Below are 19,889 nucleotides of genomic sequence, written 5' to 3'. Positions count from 1 at the left end.
AAAGCAAGCAAACTGTACATCTGGTTATGAAGCACAGATGGGTTCTCAGCTATTCTGAAGAGTGAGTTGGGAGGGAGTCTGAGGCTTTATATGCCTTCTTGTTTATAGGTTTCAAAATTCCTTTGCTGAATATTTTGATACTGGTTAATTCTCAAAGTCCCATTTTTTCTTTATTGTGGCCTTCCCAGAAATCATGAGTAGCACCAGGCAACTTTTTCTTGCCAAGCCTTGAGACCGCTGGCTTCTCCACTTAGGGAGTAAAACTGCCCTTGTTTCCTTTCCCTTCCTTCCCTGCCTCTCCCCCCGCCCCCTTCTGTATTCTCTCCTTAGGGAGGATTTTTTTTTTTTTTAAACCATTTGCTCGCCTGTCCTTGGCTGGGGAAGATAATGGCTTATTAGTTACAAGCTGGCTGCAAAATTGGCCTTGTTTTAACTTTTTTTCTCTTTCCCTGTTCTTCCTGCCCTGGAATCCTGTAACAGTATGGTTTCCACATAAGAATTTTGATGGGATATACACATTTAGTCCATAACATAGTGTGTTGCAATTAGATTCACTACTGGTTCCACCTCCAAATAATTTTTTGTGTAACAGACAGGGAATACTTAATTGTAGAGGATGTTGTTTATTTCATAGTATACAGTTTACTTCAGACATTTATCTATTAAATTAAATTATACTAAAAACCGTCTTTCAGACTTTTACGAAAATTGTTTTTAGGGGATTATGTCTAAAGACCTGGGAATGATAAGTGACATTATTTAGGTTTTTCACCAGTTAATGGGTGTCTTCTGTCTTCTGGTTCAGTAAAACTTGTCAGTGGGATGGATGTCCCAGGAAAGCTTAAGCTTAAAGGATTTCCTGATGACTTAGAGCATCTGCTTTTAAAGAGAGAAGAAGGAAATGAGAGTTGTGTTTGTAATCAGGTGCTGATGGTAGATGATGAACAATATGCCCATGCCAGTGTATTTTGATCTTACTTTATTATTATAGGGCCTAGATCTTTCTTCTCCATGAGATTTGATCTGCATTTTCTTCTACCTAGAGATTCAGGAATCTGAAAGTGAGCTCATTTGATGGCCAAAATTTGAGTAGTGCTGGGGAATGATCTGGCTCTACCTGATATAACTCTGATGACACATTTTATTTATGAATACAAATATCTGTACTTCTTACTATTTTTTCATATTCACTTAACTGTGTTATCATTTACAAAAATGTTTTTTGGATACTTGTTTTATTTAAACTTGTATTCTGTTTCCCACCAGAAAGCCAAAGAGCATATCGATTTGTACAAGGGAAGGACTGGGGTTTTAAAAAATTCATTCGAAGGGATTTTTTGCTTGATGAAGCTAATGGTCTTTTACCAGATGACAAGCTTACATTATTTTGTGAGGTGGGTACATTTTTTTTATTTCAAGGGACTTCGTGGTTATATTTAGCAATGGAGCAAAATTATAAACAACAACAATATTGGGTATATTATAAAAAATAATAACTGGGATAATTGATAAGGTTTCATTTGAAAATATTTTACTAATAAAAGTTGACTAGATTGTCTTAGAAATCAGTATAGTAGCCCACTATGAAAAAATCTGGTCATATTTCTACTTGTAAGTTATATATGCAGTTACACTAACACATACTGAACATTCCTTTCTTTTATGAAGACTATGGGTGTGTATATCTTTATTTGAAAAATGTAAATATCTTCATCATTCTGGATAATTCTGACGTAGATACTGAATACTTTTTGTCATATTCAAATTGAACATATTAAACATAAGACATTATTAGTAGTTTACCAGTTTGAAACCATATTTGAACAGTGCACTGCCTGAAAAAGATTGGGAAGCTTTTTATTCATTCAAGTAGTTGGGTTCATTTAATAAAATAATGTTTTTAGCAATAGTTTCTCAAATTTTTAAGTATGCCCATGTCTGCATGTTATCATGTAGTTTTATGTATACAAATTGTTGAGATTCAGCTTTGGAGTGAATTCAAGAATTATGTTACCAGTATAGTTTACTATAAAGACTATGCATCAGTTACATAGTTTTATTGAAAAATTTTAAAGTTGTTGATAATTTTCAAAGGAGTGCCAGTTAATAGGATATAATCAGATAAACTCAGTGTTAAATATATTTCAATAGGTTATTGTAGACAGATGAGTGTTTTGGAAACTTAGTAACTTCCTTAATTACTACTAAGTTAGCTTTGATTTCTTTGTAGAAAATGTGGAAAATTTCTTGGCAAGATTACAAACTAATTGTATTCCATTGTGCTGTTAGAAGAATAATTGAAACATGGCCCCAGAGACGATATAGTGCAAATATAGTACATCTTATTTTTACTTAGACAAGTTAAATGAACTGTATGATGAGTTTGTTATAAATACAATTATTTGGTTGATAAAGTACATAACACAAATATCTTGAGCATAAATGATTATTAAATAATTTTTTTAAAAATAACTAAACATTTGTTATCAATAGAGATTCTAAGAAGTATTCTAAATAAATATGTCATATTGTTTTAAAATTTTAGTATTCTTAATATAACATTTCCAAGAATTTTAGTAGTTATCTTAAATTTTAGCATGTTAATTTTTTTTTAAATCTTAGTGTTTTAAAAAATCTTAAAAGCTATGTAATCCAATTAAAAACTACTGTAGCTAAAAGTCTATTTGTAAAGACTTTTACTATTTTAATTTTAACTTTTTAAGGTAGTATTTTTTTTTTAGAATTGAAATATTTACAGATATGTTCTTAAGCATGTTTTATTGGAACCTAGACAATCAAGAAATTCAGAATAAAGGCTGAAATTGAAAATACACTTTTTTGAGGTATACTTTTTATCTGCTAGATTGTGCACGCTAGTGACCTTAAAATAGAGCCCACAGGGATTTACATTTTAAGTTGGCTTTGATCAGATTCAGTTTGGATACTGTAATTAAGTACCCTTTTATCAATGTAGACATTTATACCCTGGGCACCATATTAGGCATAGGAAGGCAAAAAGTACTTTGAACAAACATTCCTCATGCCCTCCACCATTTATTTCTTCACACCTCTCATTGCTGCCCTTCCTTCTACAGCATCTCCAGCACTGCTTGCAGAAGAGGAGGAAGCATTGCACTGCCCACGTAAAGAACTGCCTCCTCCCCCTCCCCTGCAAGTGGTGCTGTAGACAGGTAAGGCAGTTTGGTGCTACCCTTTTTGTGCAAGACATAATTTAATCTTGCAAGTTCCATACTGTAAATCAAGTAGCCAGGGGTAGAAATTCCTAACTGTGTAAACAGCTCTATGCCTTCTCTCCCAAAGTGGTACAAAGGGCAGGAATTGAGGAATAAGTAGAAAAATACGAAAAATAGAAAATTGTTTAGGTTAATTCATCTTTTTAAATCCAAAAGATTTTAAATAACCTTGTAGTCTACAGACCCATGCCATTCTATTATATATATTCGGGGGGGGGAGTGGGTTTATTTTATATATATATATATATATATTATATATGTATACACACACACACACACACACACACACACACACATATATATGAGTTTTTCATAAAATTAACTTATTTCATTTAGAAAGATACCTTTTTCCCATCCTATTTTTTCTGTTGCCAAGATATTGTTTCAGTTTTAAAATACTTGTAACATTGGCTTTTATTCTCTAAAAAGCTCTTTCATAGCAAAATGAAAAGTTGACAACATTGTTTCTCTCACCCAGATTTCAAAACAGGATACCACTTATTAGGAAAATAAAAAAATCTAAGACCCACTATTCTATAAGATGTTGTGAAATCACACTGTTAAAACTTTCTTACTTTGGAACCAGTGTGAGGGATGGTTAGGTAGTTAACTAGAGCAGAAAAATTTGTAGTCCTATACACCTTTGTAAATTCCTAGCTCTCAGAATTAATTTAGAGAATTGAGATTTTTTTAAAAATTGGAACCAGCCGTCACCTAATTCCACACTTGAGGAGACCCAGATTTTCAGAGTACTTACAGTTGAGAAGAGCCTGCACATGTTTCTTTTTATTCTGAATAGTAGTCTCAGAGTTGAGCCAAAAACAAATTTGGGAAAGAGCTGTCAAATGAGTTTGAGGTTTTGCTTTGCAGTATTTAGTCAATTTTGAGTATTGTGCATTTGCCCTTTTATTTTGAAAGAACAACAATTTAACCTCAGGAAAGAATCTCAGCCTTTTTTCTGAATTTTTTACTCTAGGTTCCATTCAATAAGAATGTTTTATTACCCGTATTTGAATATGTACCAGGGACAAACTAAAATTTTAACTAACTTCTTAATATAGGTATCAAGAAAATAATTATCAGAATTTAATGCATATCAATTTTTAATTAGATTATTAACTTCTGCTAATAAATAGTCCTTTGAATACCCTTTGGAGAATGGAATGTCTTAATTAAAATTTGTGGTTGCTATGACAATAGATATGTATGTCAATAATATAAATTCTTTTGAATTATAATTACATATGCAAAATACAAATGTAACATCACGTTCTAGCCTGATAATAATGGCTTTATTTTTTGATGCTTTTATTTCTTCAGTTACCAGATTTTTGCCAAATCTTTACATTAAATGTGTTATTTTGAGTTAGGATAATAGGCAATGTGTAGAATTTAAGAAATCTATTCCTAAATTAAATATATCATTACATTTTTATAACTCCACAGCATACATTATGCAAGCAATTGAACTGATAGAGTTCCTGCTGTCTAGAAATCTCAAGAGAAATGCTTTCTATGAACAAATAAATACTATGTGATAAAAAACTGATCCCTAACTAAATCTTGAGTATTAACACCAGCATATTTGGTTTATGTATCATTAAGTTATAATGGTGTAACAGGGCAATCAAGTAAAGATTGATGATGCTTTTTTCTATTTTGTAGTTATTAAAATTTTAGAAACTATTTGGATAATTAAAAACTTAATAGGAGAATCTTTATATACACACTATTTTGGCACTTGTATTTAGGAAAGCATCTCAAAAGAGTGTTGTGATAAATCCTTTCTGAATCATAATTGCACTAAAGTAGTACGACTAATTTAAAAAACATATATCTAAACAAATATTGTGCAGTACAAAGAGTGCTGAAAAAATGGAATCTGGGAATGTAGGTCTAGTCTCCCTGTGATATTGACCAGCAGTGTGATTTAGGACATTTTGGTTATCTTCTCTTGCTCTCACTGTGAAAACTTTTACCAAATAAGGTGATTGATTAGATGATTTCTATGACATATGATTCCAAAAGGTTAATAATGCAAGTTGGAAAAACAAAATGATTAATTAAAAATACCTCAATAAATTTTTTCTTTAGAAGTGCCCATTCACATAAGTGAGATACATGCTCATACATCTAGATGAATGAGAACTTCCAAGATTTAATATTCTCCAGATATTTTATACTAGATTATTATTATACTTTTCGTGTTAGCATGTTAGTAATTTGGTCCAATTTACCTATTTGTAATTTACATTTTCTACATAGTTTACTGTATTTATATGTGTCCTTATTTATACCTATTCTTATTTAATAAAAGCCACATGAAATGTTTTCAAATGAACATAGATATCTATTGCTGCATAAGAAACGATCACAGCTCTGGCCGGTTGCTCAATATATAGAGCGTTGGCGTAGACCTTGGAAGGGTCATAGGTTCAATTCCTGGTCAAGGGTACATACCTCAGTTGCAGGGTCCCCAGCCCCAGTAGGGGCATGTGCAGGAGGCAGCCAATCAATGTGTCTCTCTTACATTGATGTTTCTCTCTCTCTTTGTCTTCCCTCCCTTTTATCTCTCTCTCTTCCCTTCTACTCTCTCTAGAAATCAATGGAAAAAATATCCTCAGATGAGGGTTTAAAGAAAAAAAGATGACCACAAAACTTAAAAGCTTAAAAACAATGGCTAACTAACATAGCAGTTTTGTAAAAAATGATTTGTTTACTCTAAAACATATGCTTTACTTGTTGAGGTAGTATTTTCTTCAGTTTATTAAACATAATTTGAAATTTCTTATAGTAGAATTCTTTTAAAGTGGTGTACAAGACTTAATAGTGTTCTAAGATTATATTCAGTAGACAGTGGTCATCTCCATTGAGTAATAATTTAATCCATATTTTAAATTTGAGTTTGTATAAAAGCAATGTTGAGATTATATCAGTTTTTATTGATTAGTGAATTAAGTAAATAAAAGGTCTGAAAAACTAAATCATATTTGTATTCTTACTGTTGATTTAAAAAAAATAAAAGATCCCATGAACTTTTAATAACTACAGTTGCTTTTGTGAGAATTCTTATACTTTAAAATTTAAATCAGTTTAACTATATATTTAAGTCAGTTTTACCAGAGTTGAAACATGTAGGAATAGCACTTAAAATACTTCCCAAATTGCAAATCATAGACTGTAGTTTTATAACCTTTAAATTGTATCCTTAAATTCAATGATCAGGTATTAGCATCTTTATCAGGAGTGCATTTAATTATTCAAATAATTTTAATGATAAGGTATTTAAGTATAGTCTTAGTAACTAATTATTGATATTAAATTGTAAAAGTGTTTTTCTTACTGTCCCTTTTTTATTAGGTGAGTGTGGTCCAAGATTCAGTAAATATATCAGGGCATACTAATACAAATACTTTGAAGGTTCCTGAATGTCGACTAGCAGAAGATTTAGGTAATCTCTGGGAAAACACAAGATTTACAGATTGCAGTTTTTTTGTGAGAGGACACGAATTTAGAGCTCATAAATCTGTACTTGCAGGTACTTTCTACTTTTGGGTAATATAGTACATTTCTCTTATAAATGTGTGCATTAAATAATGATGCTTAATCTTGTTACAGCTCGATCCCCAGTTTTTAATGCAATGTTTGAACATGAAATGGAAGAAAGCAAAAAGGTAACCATAGTTTAAGGGTTAACAATAAATTTGTGCAAAAGTAGAATAGTGGACTGTATATTTTTAAAGTAACAGTGCATGTTCTCAATTGTTATACTATGATTTTAGAAAAGAATAGAAAGATGGGAAAAATGGGTTCTCTAGTAGAACAGTCGATGTAACCTAAAGTGGGTGAATATTCCAAATAACAGCTATTTGGGTGCCCATTTGGTAGAAAAATAAGTAGGTAATTCTGATACAGAAGGGTAGTTATCCAAGGGCTGTTCTTGGCCATAGCTATTTGGGAGTTCTCTGATTAAGAAGTATATTTCTCGCCCAGCCGGGGTGGGTCACTGGTTGAGCATCAGCCCATGAACCAAGAGGTTCCTGGTTCTATTCCTGGTCAGGGCACATGCCTAGATTGTGGGCTAGACCCCCAGTAGGGGGTGGGCAGGAGGCAGCCAATCAATATCTCTCTCTCTCTCTCTCACTCTCATCAATGTTTCTATTTCTGTATCTCTCTCCCTCTTTCTCTCTAAAAAGCAATAAAAACATATTATTTAAAAAAGAAGTATATTTCTCCTTTCTAGATTTTATGAGTAGATTTTGGAATTTGTTTTCTAGAGCAAAAATAATGCCTACATTTTAACCACTAAAATAAGTTGCTATTTATTAGATTTAACAAAAAATGGCATAAATTACATTATTATAAATTAGCTATAATCAAGATATTACCTATTTGGTTTTCCCAGGTGTTTCTCTGTCACCTGTCATCTTGAAATGTCAGATTAAAGCTCAGAGGTTGATTCTTTGCTGGTTGCATCATTACATGTGATTGATTCTTAGTGCTCCAATTGGACGACTCCAGGGTTTATGTGGGTTCAGCTTTATTCTTTCTGCAGAACTAGAGGCTGCAACAAAATAGCTGCTTCCTTTCCTTTGATTGTTGGTCTGGGCAGGTACTATAATCAACTTTCCGATCACTTCCAAGTAAGCAGACATCAATGATGTGTCAAGTGCTATTGTCAGCAAAGGGTCAGAAAAGTTTACTGTTGTTTATTGTTTGATATTTAGCTTGATTAATCCCAGGAGAGAAACCAAATTTACAAAGATATAGGAATAAAAAAGGAACTAGTCCTCTTTGGACTTGAGCATGTGTTAAGCAAAGAGGTGAGGTGCCATAGATAATAGTACTTGCCATTTTGCAAAAGGGAGAGTTCTGAGATGGAATGGGTGCTCTGGAATTATCTCATATACCTGGCCATTCTTTTGCTTAAAGGTGGTTACAGGATCTTAGGCATTGTAGTACAGCTTAGGAATTCTGCAAAGAAAAACTTAATAGACATCTTTCTCTAAGATAGAGGTCAGAAACTGCATGCAGATGTATTTCGTTTGGCCTATAGATTTTTGTTTTACTCTTTTAAATTAAGAAATTTGATTTATATTTCTACATGGTAGTTTTTGGTGCATATACTTTCCTTTTAGACCTGCCTGTTTCACTTTGCCTGTGTAGCTTACCGAAGATAAATTTTAAAATAGAGTTTAATCTATATTTGAGTTGTACAGATTTGGGGCTTTTAAATTACTGTCAAAGTTTCTCCTTGGTTTGTTTGTGTGTCTGCGTTCTTTAAGTATAACTCTTTTGTGTTGTTTTCAATATCAGAATCGAGTGGAAATAAACGATGTAGACCCCGAGGTTTTTAAAGAAATGATGAGATTCATTTACACAGGGAAAGCACCAAACCTTGACAAAATGGCTGACAACTTGTTGGCAGCTGCAGACAAAGTAAGTAATTAGGTCTTAAAGAGCTGAAAAATGTCCTCAAGCCTTTGATATATCAAGAATGCTGTCATCAAATGAAAACCCCAAATAACTTGAAATACTGGATTAATTTATACTATTTGTAGATGGCTTTTGAAAGTATTAAAAAATAGCATACAGTGAGATTTTTTTAGTCAATAAGACAAAAATATCTTTATATGAAAGTACATTTTTATGGGAGATTAAATTATAAATTCAATAGTTTTGAGTGTATCTTTACTGTTTTATAAGAACACACACAATATTAAATATAATTGAAAATTTTTTATATTGACTAATTTAATTCTCTGTTTATAGATTGATTTTTTTAATTTAATAGTGTAGAAAGAGAAAATAATGATAATTTTATGCTCTTTTATGATGGTGATTTTTTTAATATAGGGAAACAGTGCAAAAATACCAAAAAATCTTAAAGCCAGTAGTTTTCAATCCTGAGAGCACATTGGGAGCTTTCTCCAAAAGTATTGTCATGTGACTTTCATCCATGTATATGCATATGTGAATGTATATGTGTATGTGTGTGTGTATATATATACATACATATATATATATGTAAAGTGCTATTACACTTGTTTTGCGGAATGTTAACATTGAGGGGAACTGAGCCAAATGTATATAGAATCTATTATGTCGTACAACTGCACATGAATCTATAACTATCTCAATAAAAATTTAAATTAAAAATGCTATTTACATTAGCATCAACTATATTAAATACATAGGCATAAATAAATACGTAGACAAAAAATGTTCAAGATATGTATACAGAAAATTACAATGAATTGTTAAATGAAATGCAGGCAGGCCAAAATAAATGGAGAGATAAATTTTGTTTATGGACTGGAAGTCTGAATATTATTAAAATTTCAATTCTCCTTAAAATTAATTAGGAGAATTAACATGTCCTAATGGGCTTTTTTCCCCCCAGTAAATTGACAAGGACCTATAATCAAGAACTGAAAAAGAAGATCAAATTAAAAGACTATCACTGTCTGACAGCAAGACTTATTATAATGCCTCAGTATTTAAGACAGTGTTTTATTGGTGACAACATGGACAAATAATTCACTGGAACAGAAGAGAGAGTACAGTAATAGACTGTCACATATATGAATATCTTAATTTTTAATAAAAGTGCAAGAATAACACAGTGGAGAAAAGACAGTCTTTTCAACAAATGGTGCTGGAAAAGTCAGATACTCAAATGCCCCCCAAAGTGAACTTTGATTGAACTCATTTGAAAAAGTGACCTTTGTAGATGAACTTCATCATATATAAAAATATATGCAAAATGGGATTATAAACCTAAAAATCTAAAACTTCTTAAAGAAAGCATAGGAAAAAGTCTTTGTGATCTTGTGTTAGGCAAAGACTTCTTAACTATGACACCAAAAACATCTATATATATAAAACCCTAATATGCAAATAGACTGAACAGCAGAACAACCGAACAACTGGCCATTATGACGTGTGTTGACCAACAGGAGGTGCGCGTGGAACATGGTGGGCATTGGCAGCAGGTGGCAGGGCGTGGAACATGGTGGGCGTTGGCCACGGTGGGATGGTGGGGCAGGTGAATGAGGGCACCAGACCAAGGTGGGGCTCCTGCGCGCCACAGTCCTGCGCCAGTGCCACTGCTCACACCCGCTGCTGGCGCCGGAGCTGCCGCTCGCACCTGCTGCTGGTGTCTGGTGCCAGGCCCAATCACTTGACGCTGTCAGTGGGTGTGAGTGGCAGCTGCAGGCCCCAATCGCCCCTCAGGGCTTCTCCATCTCCCCCTGCTCCTGAGGGGTGATCGGTGCCAGCAGCTACTTCTTGCACCCACTGCTGTCACCGGCCCCACTCGCACCCGCTGCTGGAGCTGGCCCCAATAGCTCCGCGCCATCAGTGGGTGCAAGCGGGGCCGGCGCCATCAGCACGAGGGAGCGATGGCAGTGGGAGCGGGGCTTCCAGCAGAGGACTGGAGGCCATGACGGGAGGGGCCAGGCAGGGGCGGGGAGGATGTACCGAAACCCACCCCTGTGCCCACCGCAGCCTCGTGGCCCACAGTTTCTTTCAAGGTTCACGAATTCGTGCACTGGGCCCCTAGCACTACATAAAATTAAAAATTTGATATTAGACTTCAATACAATTGAAAACTTTTTTTCATCAAAAGAAACAGGAAAATAAAAAGACTAGCAACAGATTGAAAGAAAATATTTGCACGGTATATATTTGATGAATGCCTTTTATTCAGAAAATATCTGATAAGGGACTTTTATTTCAGATTATATAAAGAACTCTCAAAACTCAATTAAAAAAAAGCAGTGTTATTTCTAAAAATAGAAAATATTTGAACAGCCTTTTTCCAAAATAATGTCAATCAATGTCAGAAGATGCTCAACATCATTAGCCATTAGAGAAATGTAAATTAAAATTACCACAAGATTGTTTTACACACATACCATAATAACTAGAAATTACAAGACCAAAAGCTGTGGAAGAATTAGGACTGTCATACACTGCTGATGGGAATATAAAGTGGTACAACTATTTTGAAAGACTGGCTGTTCCCTAAAACATTTACACTTGCCATATGACCCAATGAACCCACTTTCAGGTTTTTATCCAAGAGAAAAGAAAAGAAAGCATATGCCCATATAATGACTTAATATATGAAGGTTTATAGAAGCTTTCTTTGTAATAGCTAAAAACTGGAAGCACCCAAATGTTCATTAACAGATGAATGGATAAACAAATTGTGGCGTGTTTATATACAATGGAATATTACTCAGCAATAAAAAGCATTGACCTTTTGATGCACAGGCAACAACAGGCGTGAATCTCAAAATAATTATATTTTGTGAATAAAATTTTAGCAGTAGAGAGCATATGAGCCATTGGCTTGGGATTTGGTGAAAGAGAAGGATTACAGAGGTGTAGGAGGAAACTTGGGGATGATGAATATGTTCACTATCTTGATTTAATGGTGATTATATGTCTATAAACTTATCAAAGTATAAACTTTAATAAGTACAGTTTATTATATGTTAATTAGTCCTCAGTAAAGCTACTGAAGATGTTATAACATATACACTAAAGATTTTTAGTGGTTATGAATATGATTTCTTTAGCTTTGTAATTCATTCTTCAAGAATTACATGCATTGGATTGTGACAACATGCAGTGATTGTACTGGTTGGTACATTCATCCTAATATATAAAAAGCCAGGGGCTGTCACAACCAAAACAACCAGACGGACGACCGAACAGGCTGCGTGGGTGACCAGGCGGGCAGGGGTGGCAGTTGGGGGCAACCAGGCCAGCGGGGGTGCAGTTGGAGGCGACCAGGCCAGCAGAGGGGAGCAGTTGGGGGTGACCAGGCCAGCAGGGGGGCAGTTGGGGGCGACCAGGCCAGCAGGGGGGCAGTAAGGGGTGACCAGGCCGGTAGGGGGGACAGTAGGGGCAACCAGGCTGGCGGGGGGGAGTAGGGTTGACCAGGCCGGCAGGGGGGGCAGGAGCAGTTAGGGGCGATCAGGCCGGCAGAGGCGGTTAGGGGTGATCAGGCTGGCAGGCAGGTGAGCCATTAGGAGCCAGCGGTCCCGGATTGTGAGAAGGATGTCCGACTGCCAGTTTAGGCCCAGTCCCCGGGATCGGGCCTAAACCGGCAGTCAGACATCCCCCGAGAGGTCCTGGATTGAAGAGGGTGCAGGCTGGGCTGAGGGGACCCCCCCGACCCCACCCTCCATGCACGAATTTCATGCACCAGGCCTCTAGTGTTCATAATAGATAAGAGAACTGTACTCATTAAAAGTATTAAGTAATAAGGTGTGTGTGTTTTTTAAGAATAAAACCCTATTTTTAAAATATAGTATTTTACACTATGGAAATTGAAATTTCCTAAAGAAAATTGGTCTTTCTCTTGAATATATTCATTAATATTTTCTTCATATTAGGTTAAAAATAATTTAGAGACTTTTAAAATATACTTTGTTCAAAGTATAACGTGCTTTAACTTTATTTCCTAAGTCCAACTCTCGTGTATTTAAAAACTTGGTATTTTCAGTGAATGTTTAATGGTTATGTTTTCCTTTTGAATAGTATGCACTGGAACGACTGAAGGTCCTGTGTGAAGAAGCTTTGTGTAGTAACCTCTCAGTGGAAAATGTTGCTGATACCCTTGTCCTTGCAGATTTGCACAGTGCAGAACAGTTGAAAGCACAAGCCATAGACTTTATTAATAGGTAAGCTATGCTTATATTTCAGCGGCATGACACCTTCAGCGTTTGTCACCGAACTTTTTTAAGTGTGTTTAAATCTTCAATGCAGGTGCAGTGTACTTCGACAGCTTGGGTGTAAAGATGGGAAAAACTGGAACAGCAAGTAAGATGACATCAGTTTCTGACTCAAAGTTGATCTGCCTACATAGAATTAAGTGTTTGCATAGGCCTTTTGTTCATTTACAATAAGTAGGAATCGAGATATTATTTATATGGAGTAAACTGCTGGTTATTTAAAAAAAATAAATTTGACTAACTTAGTGGATTCTTGAGGCTATGCCCCCTTGTAGATCAGCTGCTAATGTGAACTGAGATGAATGCCCTCATTTCTGAAGCTTATATGCTCACTTAGTATGTACCTGAGTCCAGGTATTTCAATGGCAACTGGAGATCCTTTTCCTGTCCCTTCAGAAAGCCTTTCTGAGAATATGGAAAATGTTCATTTTATTCTCTGAGGAATGTACCCTTCATATTTGCCCTAAACGTCTTCACATTTGAATGCTAACCCATTGCTTCTTAGGTTAGCCAAGTACTTTGCATTGAATGCTTTATTAATTCAGCTGCCTAGTATTCTAAAAATGGGAGTAATTTGATCTTTACTTTTCCTGGTAAAACTGTAAGAGGTAGCATAGTTCTTATATCTTTTCTAAGTCCAGACTTTCTGAATATTAGAACTTATTATTCCTTTGTTTTCTTCTCTCATTTTTAGGGAGAATTTTCTATTCTTTATAATTATTCAAAATAAAAAAGGATAAAGAGTTGATAGGTTGAAAGTTGCATCTTTTGATTCGTTTCTGCTTGTAAACCCTTAAATTCCATTTTTGCAAGTTTTCAGAAGTTGATATAAGTATGTCAAAAAAGACAAGTGAATAAAAGAAAGTCAGAGAAGTCAGTGTTAGAGACAATAAAATTAATGTTTTTTTACTTAATTATTTCCTATTGTTTTAACTTGTTTTGCTATGTGTGAATTAACTGAATTCCTGTCAGTTTGTGAGTTCTCTTTTTAGTTTATTGGTTTTTCTGAATATTGATCAGTGTGACAATATGTTATGGTATGTGATCTAGACAAAAATCAGTTTAAACTTAAAACATAATGTGTATGCAGCAAATGACAATTTATAATCCTTTGTACTTAGCCACTTACAAGCTCTAGTTTTATTCTGTTAAGAAAATATTTTACATTTTTAACTTTTTCAATGTCAAAAAATATCAAGAGTATTTTAATATCCCCTGAAGAAGCTGTTGTATGTACAGACCTTCAGTAGATATTTGTTAAATAAGTGAAAATGTCAGGTATATTAAGAGATATCTGTGTGATTCTGAACAACTATAGTTGAAATTATAAACACATCGGTTACTCTGATGTCAGGCAAATAAGGTAGTTTTATTATTAGCTACTGTTTAGTTTAACAAACGTGTACCTCATATCTACTGTGACTCAAGCACCATGCTAATGTGCTGCCTTTAAAAACAGTTATGAGGAAAAGTCCCTATTCTTGAGAAATTTGTTTAATAAAACAAACAAATATATGAATATGTCATTTATATATAGATAGAAATGTATCTAATGAAAGAAACAAATATATGAATATGTCATTCATATGTAGATGGAAATTTAATGAAAGAAACAAATACATGAATATGTTATTTTTTATAATATGGTAAGCAGTATGATAAAAGAAGGTATGTGCTGGAGGTTTAGGGATGGCTTACTGGAGATGACAGATGTGTCTTAAAATATGAAGATGAATTAGAGGAACTAAAAAAGAAATAACAGGCATTGCAGACAGAAAGGATAACTTAAAGTACAGAAACCTAAAGGCAGTAATTGATCATTCATTTTACAGGTATTTATATTTATTCAGTAAATATGGCCCAAGGCACTGTGCTCAACATCAAGAATATAATAATGAACATGATAAATGTTTTCCCTGGCTTCCCAGAGTCTGTGGTTTAGCAGGAGATAAATAGTAATTAAACAAGTATTTGAAGTAAAGTGTGATGATAGGTAAAGTATAGCATACCCATCTGAGCATATAGCAAAGGAACCTAACCTAATCTAGGGGTCAGAGAAAGCCTTTTCAAGGAATTGTAAAAATAAAGACCTAAAGCATTAGTAGGAGTTACCTTGATAAAGAAGAGGGAAGAGGTAGAAAAGTGTATCTCAGAAAAAGGGGATCAGGTATGCAAAGATTGGGTGAAAAGAAACAACAGTATAGAGTGAGAGAGAGGTTATGAGAAGCTGAGCTAGAGAAAGCAGGTAGGGTAAGATCCTGGGAAGCCATATAAATTAACTTTAAGGGCTTTTTAAGACATTACTCAAAGATTAATCCAATAAAAGATTGCAGCCTGGGCCAGGCCCCTATCAGGTTTGTGTTTTTATTAATCATCAGAGCTTTGATTTTTGATTGAAAAGAAAAGGGTCTAGGACAGTGATGGCAAACCTATGACATGCGTGTCAGGTGACACGCGAACTCATTTTTTTGGTTGATTTTTCTTTGTTAAATGGCATTTAAATATATAAAATAAATATCAAAAATATAAATCTTTGTTTTACTATGGTTGCAAATATCAAAATTCTATATGTGACACGGCACCAGAGTTAAGTTAGTGTTTTTCAAAATGCTGACACTCTGAGCTCAAAAGGTTTGCCATCACTGGTCTAGGATGATACCCAGGTTTCTGACTTGAATCACTGGATGATGGTGGAAGCATTAGCTGACTGGAAATAAGGGAGGAAGAATTTGAGGTTTGGGGAGATATGTTGAGTTCTTCTTATCTAACAATGCTGAATTTATGGAACTTGAAACGCATCCAAGTAAAGGGAACAATTGTTTGGGAATGAACCTTGTTAGGAGGCTTAGGATTTAGCAAATCAATAGTTGTCATCATTGAATATGATAGCTAAAATTATGAAGAATGGATGAGATAGGATGAATAATGAATGTTAAAAGAGTAGAGGGCAAAAGTTGCCACTTGAGAAAAAACCTGAGTGTAAGCCAGGGAAAAGAGCTCTTGAAAGTTAAACTATGGGGACAAGTGTCACATGCTTCAGGAGAATAGAATTTCCAGAAAATTCTAATAGTTTCATTTGTTACTGAAATACTACTAAGGTATTTTGTGAATGATATTTTAATGAATTCAAGTGGTTTGAATACATATAGAGGCAGAGTGTTCAAAACATTATGAAATCCATATATTTAAAAAAATTGACAATACAACAATGCATTTTGAAAAGTATTCTTTAACAAACATCTCTTAATTTTATTTTTCAGCCAAGCAACGGACATAATGGAAACATCAGGGTGGAAGTCCATGATTCAGTCTCACCCTCATTTAGTAGCAGAAGCCTTCCGAGCACTAGCATCTGCACAGTGTCCACAGTTTGGCATTCCACGCAAACGGCTAAAACAGTCCTGAAATCTTCCATGAACTGTAGAAAAATGGAATTGACTTTTATTCTTCCAGGTCCAGAAGGATTCTAATAGACAAACCATAAGCAAGAGTTGTTTCTGTTGTCTTGTCTACAGAGCAGAAGCTGAAAAAGCGTATGGCTTGCATTTCAGGTGGATAATTTATGGTTTATTCTTCAGCTTTAAATTAGACTGACTATACTCTAATTCACTTCAAGGCCTTAAATTATCTCCAGTGACTTCTCTTGTTCATATGATACTTTAATTTTTTTATTGTGCCTTGTCATTTTGACCAAGGCTATGCAGGATTGCACTAGCTCCATAATGCTGTAATATTGACAACTGAAGATATTAAGTTTCAAAAGGATCTTCCATTAGCTTCAGAAAAGCAAAACTAATTTTCTAGGGTTTGTGCTATGCTATCTCAAAGTTTAAGACTAGGTTCTTAAAAGCACTTGTATTGGAGATAACTGTTAATGTCTCCAGTCTAAGTTCTATAAATACAGGAGAACCTGCTTGCCTTCAAGGTAAGTTATGGCAATACACTGCTTCAGTTCTAATTTATTTTTCATTTCAGGGGCAATTATGCAATGAGTTGGTCCAGATTTTTAGTAGAATTTGTGATGTTTATATGTTAACTGTCCAGAAAACTAAGAAGCATAACAAACCTTTGCTTGTGTTTCTTTGTGGGTTTATCCAAGTTTACAATTATTGAGAACTGATTGAGGATAAGATTTCAATAAGAAAGCATGTTTTGTGCTGAAATAATTTTTTTTAATTTATAGTGGCCTACATTTATATGAAGAATTCTGTACATGTTAAAAGTAAGGATGACCAAATGTAAATTTAATGAGTGGGCCAATTAAGAGAGATATATATGCACTTTTAATGTGTAACTTTTGTATGCTGAATGGTACATATATTTTTTTGCTTTTGAGGGAATTAATAAGGTATAGTTAATTGTGTCTTAACTTTTGAAATAATTTTTTAAGGCAGATGGAGGTAACTGGCTGTTTGTGATAATAGATAAGAAAGATATCCTTCATTATAGTTAAATTTGTTTCCATTTCAGTTAATCATTATTAAATTCACTCTTTTTTTTATCACACATTGGAGAAGGCATCTGAACAATAAGTGAATCCTGGACGGTCTACTCTCCTAAAAACAACAAACTGATATTATTTGCAGACTAAAGTCTCTCCTTTCCTGAGAACCCTCAGAAACTTGTTGGGCCACATTCTGAACCTTCCCCATCCCCTTAGGTTTTTCCTTTCTGTTTCAGTTACTGTACTAACATTGTGGATTATACTGAAATTCTGCATAATGTGAACAGGATAAACTTTATAAACTGCTTTTCATGGGCCAGTTCTTTATTATAAATGAATTTCAGCTTTAAACACATACACATGCTCAGTGTTGGATAGCTCTGTTCACAGTGGAGGTCTGTTCTGCATCTGGTTTCCTGAAATAGGGACAGCATGCTTCTTAGGCAAGATTGATGTTGGACCACAAGGGGAAAAGTGTGTCACTGGAAAAAAATGCACATACCTATATATTTGCATACATAACTATTCTCCAGATTAAAATTTATATAATTTGTTTATTTAGTTTTTAATTTAGTACAAAAGGAAAATAATTAAGCCTGAGGTCTTAAAATAGGTTTTTTTTGTATTTCTTTGTTAGATACTCCCTGAGCAATTCTAATACATCAAGAGTGATTCATATTTACATTGAACAACACTGTCAAATACACATTTGTTATCCATAACAAACGAGTTTAAAAGACCTTATTTTTTCAGATATCTTCATTTTGCTCTTTGTAATTTCATTGAGTCTTTGTTATGTTAACTTAAGTTTTAAATTGGAAGAATACTTTGGGATAAAGGAAAGATTCTTAAATATTAGTGGACTCCATCAGTGCTATAGTGAGCAGAAATTCACTTTCTTAACTTCGCCATAAGATTGAATTAATTAAATTTGTAATGTACAATTAAAAAAATACATGCTCACATACATATATACTAAGATTTTAATTTAAATTTTGCCTGGGTCTTATAAGAAAACAAAAACTCCTTCCTCGGGCTATAGAATTTTGTTGTCATATATATATAAAAAAAACAAAACGCTGGTGAACCCATGTATATCAAATGCACAGAGGCACATTGTGAATTAATTCACTGCTTGAATCTACATTTCTAACTATAGTGACTTCACTAATAACACCATATAATGAACATTTCAGATTTCCCTCACTTACTTGTTTTCATGTTTATTGCAAATCTTAAGGGTTTTATTATAAGTATTATTTTAGTTTGGTAGTACATTTTGTACCAAAAACGTCAAACACTGTGCTGTAAGAAGATCCATGTTTGTAGAAATGTCCACTTTTCAGATAATATAATGCCTACCTTTATACTAACAGAACCATATGGTAACTGATTTATTTTTTTTATTTATTATGTATATTTTTGGTATTGTGTGGGTTCTTGAGGCTGTGATAGAAAACTGTTAATGTGTTCTGAAATAAGTGCTCTAATAGCCTTCTTTTGTTTTTAAAATTCATTGTTTTGAGTAGGCACAGATTCTGTCTAGAGCAGTCTTGCCTTTTGATTATCAGCCTGCTCCTGTTTCTCTTTTGTCACCTAAACAGAACTTTTCTTAAAAAGTAGTGACTGGTTTTAAACATTACATAAATACAAAAGTAACCATTGGAAAACTGTTCTTTAGATTCAGATAGGGAAACACTATATTTGTGCCTTTTTTGTTTTTGAATTTTAATGTGTATTGGTATTTGGAGCACAAATATGAAGGTGCCATAATATTATGGCTGCCATTGTTACCTCCTTGAATATTTGTGTGTCATTGTCTTAAAATAGTAATTGGAGAACCTTGCATGTATTATGTGGTTATTTAGGCATCTGTGTGCACGTTTGCGTGCATGTGTGTGTGTGAGTGTACATGTACTTGTTTTCACTTGGACTTGTGTGTGATATATTCAAAAGAGTTAATTTCTAAAAATAGGACTCAGTTAAACATTGAAAGTTCAGGCTAGTTGAAATATACCATTTAAATGTGCTTTACTTGGGACAGTTGATTGATAGAGGAAATTATAATTCTCAAAAATGTGACTAATTTACTGCATGACAAACAGTGCCTTTTTAGGACATCATTAATTCTAAAATTAAGTTTAAAATATTAACGATCTCTTAAAATGTTGTCATGAACATTATTGGCTTTTAAAAAACTATACCTAAGTTAGAGCTTAAATTGCCAAAAGTATAATTACTAATTTACTTACCCATTTAAGTTTTGTGCATAAGTTTTAAAACCTAAGCAGAATTCTTTATAAAATTGTGAATCATAGATGCTACCCAGTGTACTAAAATATAACACTGGGGACTTCAGTAAGTTGTTTTGTTAAACTCACAAGCTTTTTTCATAGCCAAGTATACTTCAAGTATTGAATTATTCCAAGTTGGACTTCCATG

General features: G+C 33.9%; 1 protein-coding gene across 3 annotated transcripts in view; it reads left to right on the top strand.

Annotated features, from left to right (window-relative positions):
• The window catches only part of SPOPL (speckle type BTB/POZ protein like), a 63,425-nt gene extending 44,130 nt beyond the window's left edge, over positions 1-19,295 (top strand). For 2 of the 3 annotated variants that reach the window (XM_070423069.1, XM_070423070.1), the window contains exons 5-12: positions 1,267-1,394; positions 3,096-3,191; positions 6,615-6,792; positions 6,873-6,928; positions 8,571-8,693; positions 12,810-12,952; positions 13,038-13,091; positions 16,264-19,295. In XM_070423069.1, coding sequence (XP_070279170.1) covers positions 1,267-1,394; positions 3,096-3,191; positions 6,615-6,792; positions 6,873-6,928; positions 8,571-8,693; positions 12,810-12,952; positions 13,038-13,091; positions 16,264-16,408 — 923 coding nt within the window. In that variant the 3' untranslated portion in view covers positions 16,409-19,295. The remainder of the gene's footprint in view (positions 1-1,266; positions 1,395-3,095; positions 3,192-6,614; positions 6,793-6,872; positions 6,929-8,570; positions 8,694-12,809; positions 12,953-13,037; positions 13,092-16,263) is intronic. The other variant, XM_070423071.1, reaches the window with a different exon arrangement.
• The last annotated feature ends 594 nt before the right edge of the window (positions 19,296-19,889 follow it).

Source organism: Myotis yumanensis, unplaced genomic scaffold, assembly GCF_028538775.1.
Source record: "Myotis yumanensis isolate MYYU_CA2020_CCGP unplaced genomic scaffold, mMyoYum1.0.hap1 SCAF_8, whole genome shotgun sequence".
NCBI lineage: Eukaryota > Metazoa > Chordata > Mammalia > Chiroptera > Vespertilionidae > Myotis > Myotis yumanensis.
Note: the sequence above shows the minus strand (reverse complement) of the source record. Positions and strands in the feature narration are given on the sequence as shown.